General features: G+C 41.4%; 1 protein-coding gene and 1 long non-coding RNA gene across 2 annotated transcripts in view; both read left to right on the plus strand.

Annotated features, from left to right (window-relative positions):
• Positions 1–16,308, plus strand: part of LOC134165183 (uncharacterized) — a 498,306-nt gene that overhangs the window by 21,980 nt on the left and 460,018 nt on the right. The gene's annotated exons all lie outside the window — the stretch shown is intronic.
• The window catches only part of PARD6G (par-6 family cell polarity regulator gamma), a 63,248-nt gene that overhangs the window by 5,955 nt on the left and 40,985 nt on the right, over positions 1–16,308 (plus strand). Inside the window, exon 2 of the mRNA XM_062621683.1 lies at positions 6,566–6,788. Coding sequence (XP_062477667.1) covers positions 6,566–6,788 — 223 coding nt within the window. The remainder of the gene's footprint in view (positions 1–6,565; positions 6,789–16,308) is intronic.

Below are 16,308 nucleotides of genomic sequence, written 5' to 3' on the forward strand. Positions count from 1 at the left end.
TGTGCTAAATAGCATCTACTAAACTCCTGATTCTTCTGTTAAAACAAATCTTTGCTTTTTTTCATAGTAGGATGACTTTCTGAAGTGGTTATGCCGAGTAAGCTTAAGTCTGTCTTTAAATGTCTAGGTGACTTGAGAGAAAGTGACTACAGCTTAACAAGTTGCCATGCAGCAGCTGAGCCACAGCAGTTGGTCCTGTGCATGCTTGCTGCCCTTCACAGATGAGAGGTGTTGGTTGCTCAAAGTCATTTTGTGATAGTTCTGTTCAGGTGATGGCTGTAATAAGTACAAGCATGGTGTAACCATCTTTCCTGACCTGTACTGTGGCACTGTGTGTGCCTGTAGGAGATACAGGGAAGTCTAGGACATGTACTTTGAGCTACCTGGCTTCATAGAGCCATGGGGTGGAAGAGGATAAGATCTGGGTGCCCATGTTACGGTCTCACAGTCTCAGGTCCTTCATAACAAAACAAACTAACAGAAAGTCAAAATCTAGTTGTGGAAAGATAATTCCTCTAACAATGTTCCCAAAGTAAGTGTATTGTAACAGGCTTGGATATAACTGTGCTTCCTGAATGGTTATCAATATCCGTATGATGCGTAAACTGGAAGGCTAGGGCTGCTACCTTGCATTTCAGCATCTCCCATACTCTTCTATTCTTGATCCTGCCTCCAGGTTTTCCATCTTTGCTTTTGTAATCTTTTTCAGACTAGTAATTTGGGAATTTCCAATCTGCTTAGAACTTCATCCAACCGGTCTGTCTTTTGTGAGGAGTCTTCTGAATTTTAGTCTCACCGCACTGAAACAGTCTTAAAGGACACAGAACAATGAATGGACTTTTAATTTTCTGAGGTGCTCTTTAAAGTTGAAAAGTTGTTTACAGCCAAGTCAGAAAGGAATGTCTCTTGTGTGAGGTTAAAATACCTGTGGAGGCTCTGTCTGGCAGGCTGCAGGACTAGCTCCCTCCAAGGAGTTCTTCAGGAGGGCAATTAATAATGCTTTCCTTGGTAGGCCCTTATCATTCCATTTGAAAGAGACTGCACATGCTTAATCTGAGTAAGTAACCAAGAAAGATTGCTTACTTGCCTGCTTCTAATTGCCTTTACAACGTGGGCCAGTACTTAAAAGACGAAATGCATCTTTGGAGACATTCCCTCTAAGTGAAGGCAGAATTTCCCAGTGCAGAGGTAGTCCTGTTCCCATTGGAAATTCCTGAGGTTAATGGAGGCAGAAGTGTCTGGGTCAGGGTGTGGTGCAGCAGCCCCAGAGCCTGGGGCCATCCCTCCTGCTTCTGCCCTGCGTGGCTATTCCCAGTCCCCCATCAGGTCTCGCCAGGGCTGTGCATGTGTACTGGATTGCTCCTCTGCAGCTGATGTTGGCCCTCAGCTCATGGGGAAACCTCTCGTGGAAACCAAAATGGCCTTAAATAAGCATCCAACCAGCCAGAGCCCTTACTGGTTACAGGTGTCTTGTAACTATGTGGGTATCTCTTCGTAAATGTTCAGAATGTGATTTGCTCTTGCTGGAGACCTGTACTGGTGCAGGTCTTCCTGCAGGAAGCTGGGATCATGGGTTTTTCTGCTGTTGGCGGTGTTGATCAGACTTCCTGATTCAGTGGTCCTTTATCCCTCTAGGTGGCAAGGAGCCAAATGTTCTTTCCCCTTTGTACTGGTGGTGACATGCCGTGTAAACATGCATCCTGACCTGTGTGCTGAAGCTGTGTGATGTGATGGGTGTGTGGTGATCAGTGTTCACTTGAAAGTACAGGGACAGCTTGGTCTACATCCTTTGCAAAAACAGACCTTGGTTTGTACCCTGGTTTGTACTCAGAGATGTGGGGGACTGGAATTAAAAAGGAAGAAATTTGCCTCTGGAAAGACAGACCAACCACTTAAGGCGAAGATTTATATTAAAGACTTCACTGTGAACAATTGTTTCTTGAAGAACAGCACTGTGGGCTTAAATATAAAGAGTTGAGGCAGTACTGATTGAGAGATGTGGTAGGGGCAAAGCAGCTATGTAGGTGACCTGATGGGAGAGGAGCTATTGAAGCTGTGGTAGCAAAGAAAGGGAGGGTGAGTTTAGAAGAACAGCATGGAAAAATTACTCTTGTGGATAGCTGTTTTCACAGACTGTCACCAACCAAGAAATAGTTGAATGGCATTGAGGCAAAATAGTGTTTAGGAACACTAGGGAAAAGGACAGAGCGGTAATCATTTGATTCAAGTGATTCAGTTACTGAATCTAAAATCAGAATCTGAATTTGTCTTCTGAGTGGGTACAGAAGAGAAAAAAATTGTTTTCATGGACAGAGATTCACAGACTGCTGGAGAGGTTTGGAGGGGTTTCAAAGGCTGTTCTGAAAAGCAGAATCATGAAGCATTGTGTCCAAGAAGAAAGAAGAAGAGGGGAACCACTTGTTTTCTTTGGGACACACGCACACACTATTCTAAGGATTGAAGATACTAAAGCATGGTGGCACTTTTAGAGGGAAGTGAAAGGGGAGCATACAAGGAGGAAAGGTAGGAATATGGCATAATGCCAATCAGGAAAAGGTTTGGGGGAGAAGGTAGTGAAATTATGCCTGTGATGGGGGTTCTTACGAAAGGCAAGTAGAAGAGAGGATGTCTTGTTCTGTGAGTGTTTCTTGGAAGAAATAGCAGGGGGCTGAGCAGAACATGCTTCCCATGCTTCCCACCAGCTTCTTCATTGGGATGGAGCAGAGGTACTTTGGGCCAAGAAATTAGAGTCTGTGCAAGGATGACAGTGTTTTTCTTTCTGTTCCTGATTTTTACTTCATGGGAGAGGTAAGTGGCTAACGTAATTCATGTTTATTGCTAAATGTTGCTCTTTGATGTTTTCTTATTAACAATAGCCTGAACTCAAAGCCAGCAATAAACTAGAGGGATGGCATCTCATAAACATAGGGCTTCATTTTTGACTATGTAAACTTTGTGAAACTCTAAATTTTAAGAAAAAAAAGTCCTTTTTGCTTGTAAATAACTCTTCCACTGAATTTCACAAAATAACAGCCCTCCAAGTAAACAAACCTCAAATCCCTCCTCTCCCTCCTCTCCTCTGACCTCTTGTCCCCGTAGCCAGAGAAAGAAATCATTGCTTGCTCTTGGTCAGCCTGTGTAAGTTTTTGTCAGCTGGCAGTGACTTTCTTCTTCTTTAGCTGGGTTTTATCAGAACACTGTGCTTTTTTTCTTCTTTTTGCTAATTTTTCGTGGCATCTGTGTTTTGCTGAGGGTTCCTGTTTATTGTACAGTATTTTGGTGGGTGCTTTTTCTCATCTAGCTGCAGACAGCAAGTACAGTGTCTGGATGATACTTCGGATGATCTTGGGACAGAGCTTATTCTTTGTGAAACAAAATGTACAGTTCTTTCTAGTTTCTTTTTTCTTCCAGTCGTGATTAGCTCTGTCAGACTAAATTCTTTCAAGTTCTTTTGGGTCCTCCTGTCCTCTGACTTCTGCAATAGTAGATGCAGTACTTGCATTACAGAAATAGGTCAGAATAATTTACTTCATTATGGAAGACTAATCTACTTGTTAAAACTACTGGTTGTCAAACTGCAATACAGTATTGTGCTAGCAGAGACTCTGCTGGCAGACACTAGCCCTTGTGCATCTTTCTGTGGAGGGATATACTGGAGATGAACTTTGTAGCTTAGAAAAGCAGATAGTCATCTTGACTGTCTGCAAAGCCCTTAGAATCTGTAGTTTCTGGAAGATAGGTAGTGGATATTATCTTGAAATCCTGGCCAAATACAGTGCAGAGCACCCAGTCTCCAAGCTGTGTGGTACTGCAAAACCTATTATTACTGTGATACTCTCTATCAGCCTCATTAGAGATGATGAATGAGCCAAAGCATTCCCCCACCTCCCCCCCCCCCGAAAAGACCCACTGACAGTGGTTGCTGAATGTGTGTGCATAGGCACAGAGTGAATTAATCAGCTAAACTACTACTTCAGTATTACTAACCTTTAAACAAAAAACCCATCATCCTTACTATCTGCTTAAATCACTTTTGAGGAGATTCTTCCCTACTCCTCTCAGCAGAATCACCTTCTAACTCCCTGCCTTAAAGGGAAAAATCACAAGTGAAATTGCTTGTGTTTATCGTTGTCTTGTTCCAAAGTGAAGGAAATTCCCACTTGGGCTTTCCTGAGGCTGAACCTGTGAACAAGTAGATTTGACTGTACAGTGTTCGCATCAGACCTCAACACCCCAAGTCTGCAATTGCATCCCTGTGGGTGGATTGTTTACCCTCGTGTCACGCTCCACTGATACTATTGTGTATAGTCTGCCCACAGGGGTTAGCATGGGAGGCTGACCCTTTCACCAGCTACCCACCTCTCATGGGGCAGCTTAAGCTGAACTGATCATACCAAAGTGTAAATAACCATCCATACTTCTTTCCTCTCTCATTTCACATGTCACTTTCACTGTTGAGCATGATGCCCCAGCATGGGAGCTGGCCTGTGCCTTGGTGTGTGTGTATTGGGCAGAGCAGGACTGATGTGCTTCCTAGCAGACCATGCAGGGTGGGTGTGTGGGAAGGGATGGGTGTTGGCCTGGCTGGGATGAGACCGCATAGCATCTTCTTCCTTGCAAGTATTGTGCATGCCAATGGTCTTAAACAAGTAGTCTGTCCAGTAAACAAGTGGTTACTGAGATTGACATCTGACTGCCCTGCTCTGGTGTGTTTTTTGGCTAAAGGAATCCTTTATTCCTGTTCAGGTGTGCGGAGCAACTCTTAACAAAGCCTACAACGATCTTGTTCCTGCACCTTTACTGTAAAGATGTTAAACTTGACACTTGAAGATGGGTGCTTCTTATTTGAATTGAGCAAAAAGAAAACTGTAAAATACCCTTTAAATAAAAAGACTTAGGCTTTTTTGGGGGTTTGAAATGTGTCAACACAAGTTAGTTGCATCTTGGATTTTTCTGGAGAGGAGCAGGGGTGGGGGACAAAAGAGGACTGTTTCTCCTCCATTGAAACCAGCTGTGGTTTGTTCAGCTTTTGTGTATTTGGATGGGCATTCTGAATTGAAATCCAAACTGGAACTAGCAGTTAATATTACAAACAAGCAGCATAATTTGACTAAACAGGCTTTCAGATGATCATAACTAGGCTTTGATGCTGAAGAGTGGGATTTTCATAACTGCGGAAGTAATTTGAGAACATGCTTGCACCCAAAGCCTGTAGGGTTGATTTGATGTTTTTTGGTTGTTGGGCTTTTTTTCTTTCCTTGAAGATTATTATGGTGATGATTCATACTTTTGTTGGTCTTAGCAAATGAGTGGCTTGCATGTATAGTTGATTTAAGATCTGAGCACCTCTAAGCAAGAATTACTTCATTTTGAGAAAGAATTTATCTACAGAAAGTTCAGAAAATTCTTTTTTTTTTTTTTTTTTTAATCCTTTGTCTGCTTGTTAGTTTTTTGTCTTTGGCTTCTTGCCCTGGTATTGACTGTCTTTGCAAATGAGAGCTTCCATGAGATCATGGTCACAGCCTTCCTTGTCCTTGGGTTTGTGTGTGTGATTCCTTGTTTTCAGGAACAAGTTAGCATGGTTAGGGAAGTTCAGCTGATGAACAGTAGTTTACTAGTACTATACAATTTCAGTTATGAAGTTAAATCTAGCAGAAAAATGATTTAAGCTCCTTATTTTAACTAGATGCCTGTTTTCACTGTTCATTTGCCTGAATAGAGAATCTGTTTTTTTCCCTCCCTCCTGTTCTTAATAGCTTGTTTGGCTTCTAATGTCAGAAGGAAGGTCCATTGGAATATTTTTTTTTTCAGTCACTTTCTGATTAGCTTAAAGCAACTTAATGGATTTTTAACACTTTCAGTTGTGCCTTCTTTTTTAATTTTTTTAAGTTTTTATTTTTTTATTATTTTAACAGCCACTCAGTGGTCTGTAAAGCTTCAAAAATAAAAACCAGTGGAGTGACACAAAAACTAACCCCATGAAAACTAACTTGGAATAAGAGCTTTCCTCCTCCTGTATGGATTACCAGGAAATTCAGGGGGCATGTAGAATGAGTGTATTTCCTAATAACAAGCTGCGTGCTCACACACCACACTTCTTTAAAGGTCTTGTGGTTGGGATCCCAGTAGTATTGATGAGAAACGTGTGAAGAATTTTTATAAGGTTTCTTGAATAGCTGAGTAGCTTCTTTTGAAAGTGGTAGAGTAAATGCTTCTACTTTGGAAAAGAATGATTCTGTGGGTGCCCAAGGTGATAATGAATGATGGAGCTTCGAAGTTAGATCGTACAAATGCAATTATCCTCTAGAGGATTTATTGGAAACTTAATATTTAAAAAATACACTTTTTTAGGGTGACACACTTTACAGTATCTATTGTCAAGTAGGGTGGTGTCTTGGTTATGTTCTACAAATGGCCTTTTGGGTCCTCAGATTTGAAAGCGCCAATATGTGGTAATATTCATCATAGAAAGAGAGAGGTGATGCAGACCATGTTAAATGCCAAGCTAGAGTGTTTGTCTGTGGTGGCATTTGACAGTAGATGTTCTGTTTGTTTTCTCTTGCAGTTTGGAGCAGAGTTCAGAAGGTTCTCCCTGGATCGCTACAAGCCGGGAAAGTTTGAAGACTTCTACAAGCTAATTCTTCACATTCATCATATAGCCAACCTGGAGGTGATGATCGGATATGCTGATGTGCATGGAGATCTTCTCCCCATTAATAATGACGACAACTTCTTCAAAGCTGTTTCAAGTGCTCATCCGCTGCTCAGGGTTTTTATACAAAGGCAAGGTAAGATGCAGTTTCATTTCAGTGCCTCAGTGTTCTGAGGGAAGGTGAAGATTGGATTTGTGCCCCCATTTAAAGGCTGAAATGATGTAAGAGGGACCTAGGAGCCCTCTCACTCCTCAGGACTCTTGTCATGCACTTCATTACCATTTGCAAGGATGGCATGACTTCAGGGCAGGCAGAGGAACTGCACTGCTGCCTGTGAGGTGTTTGAAGGATGACATGTTGAAAATCACCATGAGTTCCTTTTCCAAGGGGAGTGTAACTTGCGCTGCTGGTACTGTGTCATTAAATCAGCATGCCAGCTCCACTTGTTTTGAGCAAACTGAGGAGGAGGAGGGGATCCTAGTAGTTTACATGTAGAAATCTTACCTATCCATCGTGATAGTCAGTGTCATACCCAAATGATTCATGCCTGTGTAGGGTGTGAATGGACACAGATGTGTGGTTATTAAAAGAAAAGAGAGATTGCAAATCTGTCACAAATGAGATCTTGTTTGATTGTTGACCTGGCAGACAGACAAATGATGATTCTCATCTCTGTCCTTACTGAGGAGTGTTGAATCTTCCCATTTTGAATCATCTTGAGCAGAGTTGCCTAAATGTCAAGATGACATCAGGTTTAAGTGTTTGTGTGTTGTTCTTGTGAAGCCTTGTGGATATCTGAAACCTTCTCCTTGGAGACCGTGTTTGACAGTTGCTTCAGATGAGGATTGAGTTTTATAACAAGGTGTCTTCCCCACAGTGCTCCTTAAATCCCATGGGAACCTAACACTGTGTTAACACTACCTCCATGTTTTTTTCAGTCATGTAGTGATTTATAGCACAGGGCTCTTGGAATTAAAATCTTGTAGCAGAGTCAGAAACGAGATGATCTGAGGCTTTGAGCAGTCATGTAGCTCTTTTGGCCTGGATTTCCTTCTGTGTGGATGTTTACTGATAAGGATTTAGCAGGAGGCTGCAGCCTGTGCATTGGTATGGGCTGGTATAGTGTGTGGTTAGATTCAGTGTCGTCAGATACATCCAGGGCTGTGTGGCCCTGCCCATTCAGGCATGTTGTCTGCCACCTTCCTTTAGATGGGAATAAGTGCCCAAGGAGGCACTGAAGAAGAGGATCTAGAGGAGTCTGTTTTTGTTTGTGTCCATCAGATGAGTGGAAATGTCTGTGGGAAAGGACTTAGGTTGCTAGCTCTCCCTTTGTGCAGAAAATGCAAAGGTGGATGACAAGTCCTGTTAAATCTGCTTCCTGTAATGCCTGTTAGGGCTTGTGAATGTTCATGGTGGGTCAGGTCATGAGAAATTGCTTGCAGGACTTTGTCATGCTTGCATCAGGTCAAGTTTATTCATGTCTCTGGATCAGTCCTGTTCAAAATGTGTCTGTCTCTGCTTGGGCAAACTGATGAAGTTGCTGAGTACCCTTAACTCTGTTGGGACAGGGGATTGCCACCAAAATGCTGATCACAGCAGTAAACAAATGAGAGAAAACTCTTGACTACATGTGGGTAAAAAAATGCTCCCTCCTCATCTTCAGCGGAAGTATGCTAGTTGTGGCCGTTTATAACTTGTAATCTTAATGGCCAAATGCATTCTAAAATGCTTTTCTTTTACCTGTTGCTCAGTGGAAAGAATCATGCTGACAAGTAAGGAAGCCCATACAAGATGGAAGATAGGCCCATGCCTCCTCTTGTGTGGCAAAGCCTGAAAGTTTTCCCAACACACAATCTCTTGTGCTCCTTCTATAAAGCTGAATGGAGCAGTGAATTCTGGGCTTTCCCTTTGATTAATGGCACTTTTAATAAGGGACTCCTGAGGTTAAACATTAGAGATTATACTTGTGGGTGCTCCCAAACAATCATGTCCATTTTCTTTTCTGAGAAAAAGCCTTTAGAAATTGTTCCCTTAAACAGTAGCAGGAGCTACTGAAATCTTATTTGTCTCCTCTTCCTTTGCTCCCCTGCTGTTTTCCCTGTCTTCAGAGTAGTGTGATGGAGCAATGCTGGCCCTTCTGTTGGAGACCTGCACTTAGAGAACAAGGCAACCAGCACCATGAAGTCACTGTGCTATCCAGGGAAATGTGGTTGTGCCTGCAGTGCTTCAGCTCACACTCTAAAATCTGACTTCAGAGGCAGGAAATTAAGCTGACAGGGGTGCTAGTAAAGTATGAGGACAGTCTTTTTCTGTGACTTTGAAGATTGAGAGCATGGGCTCTCTAGTCTGTTGGATCAGGGATCATTGCCCTTCAGTGGGAGAAGTCCTGGGAGGTGGCTGCCCAAAGTTCTTGTAGTGTTGTATAGCTGGGATGATTTGAGAGAACTGGGCAAAAGCATTCAAGCATGGAAGGACTGAATAGTTGAAGTTCAGGTCTCTTTCTAACAGAGGGAACTGCTTATCAGCTGCATGATTAGTCATCTGTTTTCCCGGTTTGCAGCTGGGTTATCCCTTCTCTTGTCAAGTAAATTATACAATCATGTTAAAACTGCTTATCTCTATGCTCCCAGAGTGGCAAAATAGGTAACTTACTCTTTGCACAGCAGTCAAACAATTTGCTGGTTTGTTTGCCTAGTTGTTTTTCATCTGAGCTTAGTCTTGCACTTTTTAGATCAAAACTGCTGCCCTCACTTTTACCCAGAGGCAAGCCACGTGCACACTGCTTGGCCTCTTGCACTCCGTGTTCATGTGTAGGTATGGGATGGCTGTTCTATTCCTCTTTCTTATTTTTGTTCAAGTATTCTGAGCATCAGATTTTTCAGGATCACAGTAGCTGTTGCCTTCCCAGGCAGGAAATGTCAGTGCTTATTAGCCAGCCTTTTTGCTTAGGATCTGGATTGTCATATCCAGTGTTCTTGCAACAGTTACTGTTTATAGCTTTGGAGGTCTTGAAGGCTCTGGGATGCTTGCAGGTTATGTTTGAGTAAACTCAGCTATAACAAATTTTTATAGCTTATACTGATCCGTCTGCTGGAAGTATGTGGTGCTTTTCTTTTCTCTCCAATACCAAATTACAGTGCAGACAGAAATTCTAATTAGAGAGCCAGGCTATAAAAAAAAAAGGCAGTTTTCCTTTGACTTGTTTTCCCAGGCTGCAAGTATGGGTTGTGTTCTGTGTTGTAAACCGATGTGGCTCGTTTGACTTCATTAGCACAATAGTGATTTGTATCAGCTTTGAGCCCAAGAATTTATTCACTTGGCTCTAACTAATATTAGACATCTAGAACTCTCTATGTAAGGTGCCTGCTGCTGGGGAAGGGACGGATGTCCCAAAGATCTTAAAACAATGCAAGGAATTACGGATGTGTTTTACTTGCTCCATAATAACTGAACTCTTGTACTATAACCAAGGCTTGCATGAAGGAAGAGCTTCATCTTTTCAAGGCTGTGTTTGTTCTGGCTGAAGCTACAGCATTAGAGACAATCTCTTGAATACTGCAAAAATATTTAAGTGTAAGCTCTGAATTCAACCAGAAACAACAGAAAAACTGGAAGGAGTTAGTATTACATACTGTCAACCAATTTCATTTTTTCTTATATGATTAAATGGAACAATATTATTACCAAATCTTGCTTTAATACCTGTTGGAGGCAAAGGTAGATCCAGGACCAAGATGCTGAAGTACAGCAAGCATTGGTTGTGGCTCTAATTCTAACTGAGCACACCACTATAAATCCAGACTAATGATTCTGAGAGAAGTGATGGAGGCTGCTGACAACCAGACCTTCACATCCTACCACTCTTCAGGGTAGATTTTGCATGGTCATTAAGAGAAGATCTGCTGTACCACAAGTAGCAGAGGAGGCCTAACAAGCTGCTTACCACGTCTGGTTCCCAGGCTGAGGTCAAATGATCTCTTCTTCTGGGAAGCTCTTTTCTTTTGTCCCACTCACAGCTGGAGGTGTGTCCTGATGGTGGTTTGAGGCTTTGGAGCCCTGCTTGCTTTGCCTGAGTTTTAGCAAGTGGCCTTGTTCCTATAAACCCATATATATATTGATGAAAACGTATCCCTCAGCAAACTAGTTCTCAGGAAAAAAAGGAGTTGGGGTTTGGAGAAATAACAAACCTACTTAAATACTCAGGCAGTCTTGACAAGACATATGCCAGTAGGGACTGTGATTGTGAATGTGGCTGTTGGGTGAGCACAGCTGCTGTTCCCTGTGAATCAGCAGTTATATTATGATTGCTTTTAAGGAATTTCCATAATAATACAATAAATTAATGAATATGGGGGTAGTTGGTGAATCCTAAAGCAGGTTCTGGATCAAATTCATTATCTTTTCACCCATAAAGTTAAAGGTTTAAATGGTTTCATGGTGAGTGTCCTACTACTAGGAGTACAGGTGAAGTGCTGGAGTGTCAGATGCTGTGTCTGTATTTCTGTGTATCTTTGTCAGATATCGCACATCTTGCAGGAATAGAAAAGGCAAAAAGCTGAAGAAGCAAAAGAGCATTCTAACAGCAAATAACCCTAAACCCCTTTCTACAGCTAACTGGAGCAGGGCCTTACATAATAATTTAGTAAATGCCACAAATGAACTGCGGCTGTTAATTGAGGAGGCCTGATGCTGGAGAAGGCTGATGTCTTCTGATACCTGTATTGTTTTGCATTTTCTGGTCTGGAAGGCTTGCGGTGCGTAAAAAGCCATCAAGTACTATCTTCAGAAACTTTTCGGGAAAAAAAAAAACACCCTTCTTTTGTAATTTTATTTTTATAGTCCATTACTGTAACAGTAAACCAGTGTTGAACACCAGTCACTGCTTTTCTCCTTGAGTGGTTAGAGCTGCAGTCTACCATCAGTTCTCACTTAAAGCCTGGTCCAAAATCAACAGGGAAAAATATGCATTCACCTGGTTGGGCTTTGGATTTGGCTTAGTTTAATTTACATTAAATTACAGATTGGAAGATGCTGTTTCTCCTCAACTGCATGCAGTGACTAATGTATTTAAACTGCTGTGCTGTGCAGCATATTTCTGTATGCTCAGAAGTAGTTTGTAACTCCTCGATTTGGTATTTACCTGGCAAGGTTCTGTTCTGCTCTAAGTACCAACATCTGTGCTTAGCTTTCTTGTATTACAAAATCAGAGCAATCACACTCAGTTTTAAAATAAAAATGTGCTAATGGGAATCATGCCCAGCTTTGACTGAACACCTAATAGTGGGTTGTTTTATTGTCTTTCATACTCTAAGCAGATAATCTCCAAGAATGGTGGTTGGTTGTCTAACCAACATGTGTTAAACACAAAAACTGGCTTTGAGGCAGCAACTAAAATGAAACCTGTTTCCAGCTACCTTTAACTCTCTGCTCTGTCTTCTAGAGCAGGTACAGTTGGAAAAGCTTGAAACTTTTCACACCTTTTGGTTCTTCAGTAACCTTCCTGTTTATTTTACAGCACAGCCATTGCCTTCGCTTTCTCAAGATGTATCTCCAAGCAAGAGCAATATGATTTTACTGCTCTTGTTAAAAGCTTCTCATACATTTAATAATAAAGCATGTTGCACATGTTGAGGGAAAATACTGAACTGTTTTTGATGGCGCTGGGCAGATTTTCACTATAGCCTTCTATGAGTCTAAGGGAATAAAATCGAATTAAGGGTACAGAGAAGGTGATTTGAGTTCTTCACTTTATCTGATCCTGTACAAGAGAGGGATGGGGAGGAGGCAGGGAGAAGAAACTCTTGGCACTCAGTGTAGCTCTCTGGGGTACTGGAGGATGTGGCTCTGCTGTTTTGGCAGGCTGTCAACAGGGCTGCTACCTTGTCTCCTCTGCCCTGGCACTGATGTTACCAGGTGGCTGAGCTCTCCCAGCCAGCTCTTTGGCGGTAAACTTAGTGTTTGAGTGAGGAGCTAGCATGGGATGGGCAGGAACAAAGCAGATTTAAAGTGACTAAACACCGCCGTGAAGCTTCTGCTTCCTGGGAGGAAGAACTTGGCTGCTTGTAGCCTTTGGAAATGTGTGATGCCACTGTATTTGGAAAGGAAGCAAAGCATTGTGTCTTAGCTTTGACAAGATTAGAGGATGGTGGTAGATTTCGTGCTAGTATAATAGTAATTGCTGCTAGGCTTAAATTAAATCCTTTCACAATTTTCCTTAGAAACATCTCTGGTTTTGAGCTGGAGGGGTCTTTGAATGCTTGTCAAGCCAAGTAATCTTTGTCCCATTCAAGTCCTTTGATATCTAAAGATAAGTAAAATGCAGCTGTTTGTTCCAGTGAAGTCTGGCAACAAATTACTGTAACTTCTCTGCTCCACCTTTCATGTGCAAATGATGAGACTGGTTAATCATTATCTTTCAACTACCTTATTAAGCAACTTTAAAAACATTATATTTTATCTGGCTTGTCAGACATAAACACAAACAGCCTTGGATTTTTTTGCTGGTGTGGTTAGTGATACTTGGTGGCTGAGCAGGCCATCACAAGGCTGCTTCTCTCCTTGAAAACTCCCTTTTTAGAGTATGAGGATACTTGATTTTCATCACTGGTTACTTTTCCAGTTGTTCTGGTTGCAATTAAGCAAGATTTTTTAGTGAAAGGAGGGGAAAGTGTGTGGAAATAGCATAGCCTAAGATAGGCTTTGTAGAATCAGTCAATAACTGATAGTGGGAACTGTAGCAGAAATATGCACTGCATAAATATTAGTAGTTGTAGTGTTTAGTAAGCATGGAACAGAAGCCTGGCAAAGATGCGTGGCTGCTGCTGCTCTGTCACTGACAGCAAACATACATTGCACTTCTGTGTTTGATCTACATGGGATTTGGTTTCAGTTTCAAAGTTTAATAACTTGTTTCAAAGTTTAATAACTTAATAATAAATACATATAACCAAATATATTAATAGCAAAAAATAAACTTCAACAGTTGATGCTTCTTAAAGATAGCATCAAGCTGGTACCAGTACCACACAGTTTTGCTGAATTTAGACTAAAGAAACTTGTTTACAGTGGGAACTTGTGCAGCCTTTAATAGAAGCCTCTACTCAACTCCATGCTTAGCTTTAGCTGGTAAGCCACATAAGAACAATCCAATAAGCACTGTTTTCTCTCCCTTCAAACTCCTGTTTGTTGTCTTACAGTTGCAGATTGCTGCTCTGACACTGCTTTAAAAAACAAAATAGAAGAACCCCCCAACTATGTCTACTTAAAGATAGTCTAAAGTAAAACTACTTGTTGTTTCCTTCCTTGGTCTGACCTTTTTTATGTAAGATAATGAAGCTGCTCTAACAGGTGGCTTGGCTGTATAAAAACAGTGGTGAGCACTTGTCAAACGATCCACCCCTGTTAAGGTCCATGTGAGGGGAATTTTCCACTATTTATCTTTCCTTACCTTAGTAGTCAAAACAAGAGATTCTGTTTCCTGCTCATAGCTCAGGTTTTTTTCCTGTTGTGCCTACTTGTCATTTCCCTTCTGTAAGTGATGGAAACAAGTACAATGCGCAGATAATAATGAAATGCACTTGATAGTCTCTTCTTTGACACTGGATTTTACCTAAAGTGACCTCACAAGCTCAAAGTAGCTTTCATGTAATGGGTGAAGAGTAGATGGTGCTATGCAAATACGAACATTAACTCAACATTCAGGCCTTCAGAAATTTAGCAGAAAGCCTATTCCAGAAGTACTCTAAACCAGTTAAGAATACTGAAGGGCTTAAACCAGCCTGATTGGTAGACTCTTGCACTGAAAGCAAGCATGCAGTGAAAGATGTTTTTTTCTGGGTGTTTGGAGTAGGCATTGGAAAATTAACTCAAAATATAACTGTAACTCTAAAAAATTTTAAGTGACTGAAAGCTCTTCTTTTGTCTTCAGAGTGCTTGCTGTGTTGGGATTGCACCTTCCAAATTTAAATGTGTCAGCTTTAATACTGCATAAGAACTCTGGATATTTTTCAACTCCAAGAGAGAAGGCGGCTTGGGGGAGGTTGAAAGAACTCTTCTTTGACCTGCCCCTGATGATGATCTACTGAAATCTTATTTTTTCCTTTGTGCTATGTTTAGAGTAGCAAAGAATCCTGTGGGAATATTAAGGAAACTATTAACCTAGAAAACTTCACTGTTGTTCTTGCTCTTCAGTCCCCTGCCATATGCTGACATTAAATAACCTCTGAAAGCCACACAACTTATCTCTTTCCCCCTTGCCTCTGCCTCCCCGACATTTTCTTGTATTTTTTTCTATTCTTCTTTCTCCTACTTATTGCCTTTTCTTCCTTGCAGCTCTCTGCTTTCTACTCATTGCCTTAGCTTTTTAATTGCTCTGCAAGAATATCACTCGCTGGGTGGGAGTGTGTTGAGTAAGAGCACACAGGTGCTACTGCCTGTTTTACTCCTAAGTGCTTGAAGAATGCTTAGAGAATGTTGGCATCAGTGGAGTGGAACAGCAGTGGCAGAGCAGATATGGAAAGAGCAATTAGTGAGGAAAAACTGTCTGTAACCTTGGGTCTTACACCAATTAGTTTTCTTCTCTGATTATCCCTTTGCATTATAAATAATAGAGGAGTTGAGCATTTAAAAAAATAAGCATTGTGAAATTTGGAAGGAGAACATTTGTCTAATTTGGTATGAATAAGAAATTATGTACTGCCTGTGGAAGCTGGAAAGCTGGAGTCCAGCAGAGTTGGTTGAAGGCACCATCTTTGCATGGCGAGGGCACTGGCCACAGGTGATGGTGTTTCTGCCTTTTCAGCTGCTGTAGGTAAAAATGACTGTTCCCTTTAATGCTGAGGTACCACCTGAGGATTTGAAAAGGCCTAAAGCCATTTTTGTCATCCCTGAATGCGACTGAGATGCGATAAGAGGAGGACTGTCAGTTATGACCTCGGGTTGGACACTACGGCAACTGGTTGGTTCACTTTGTTAGCCTGCTTTATTGCTGCTTCATTTTAATTCTGCCAGGCAATTTGGTAGATGCAGTGATTTTGTTTACAAAATAATGTGATCTTTACATTTTTGCTTTTAAGTACTTACTAAGGTCTAGTTTTAGAGGCAGCTGGCATGAGTAAGGAGGAAAAAACGCATTGTGTTAACCAGCAAACCGTAAAGTTTCAGAAATACTTCCCCCCAAACTGCAAGAATCTGAGTGAATGAATGAATGAATGAATGAATGAATGAGTGCTTTATAGTAGAGCCCATAAATAAGTCCAGGGGTAATGTCTTTGTGACTAGCAACAAGAAAAAAAAAAGAGTTCCCTGAGCTTGCATTCCTTGGAGCTGCATAGTTCTATTGTTGCCTTATCATTTGTAAGGGGGAAGTGTAGTACATTTGAAGAACAGCGTGCAGTGAGATGTTTTAAAACTTCTGGTTTCAGAGCAATTCTTAGCTGAGACAGAGTATCAGTAGCAGGAGGAGTGACAATGTCTACTATGCCTGCATTACTCCTCTATCCATTAAAAGTGTACTGAACACTTGTGCAATATACTTGTTGCTTTTAAAACTTACGCCTGAGTTGTAGAGAGAGGGGAAGGTACCCTAGGGGGACTAAGCATAACTTAACATTTATGTGTCAAGCCCTTGTACAGGATCACTTCCCAAGCCTGTATA

This window comes from Pezoporus occidentalis, unplaced genomic scaffold (genome assembly GCF_034315485.1).
Source record: "Pezoporus occidentalis ecotype Australia unplaced genomic scaffold, CSIRO_AGI_Poc_V1 ctg231, whole genome shotgun sequence".
Lineage (NCBI taxonomy): Eukaryota > Metazoa > Chordata > Aves > Psittaciformes > Psittacidae > Pezoporus > Pezoporus occidentalis.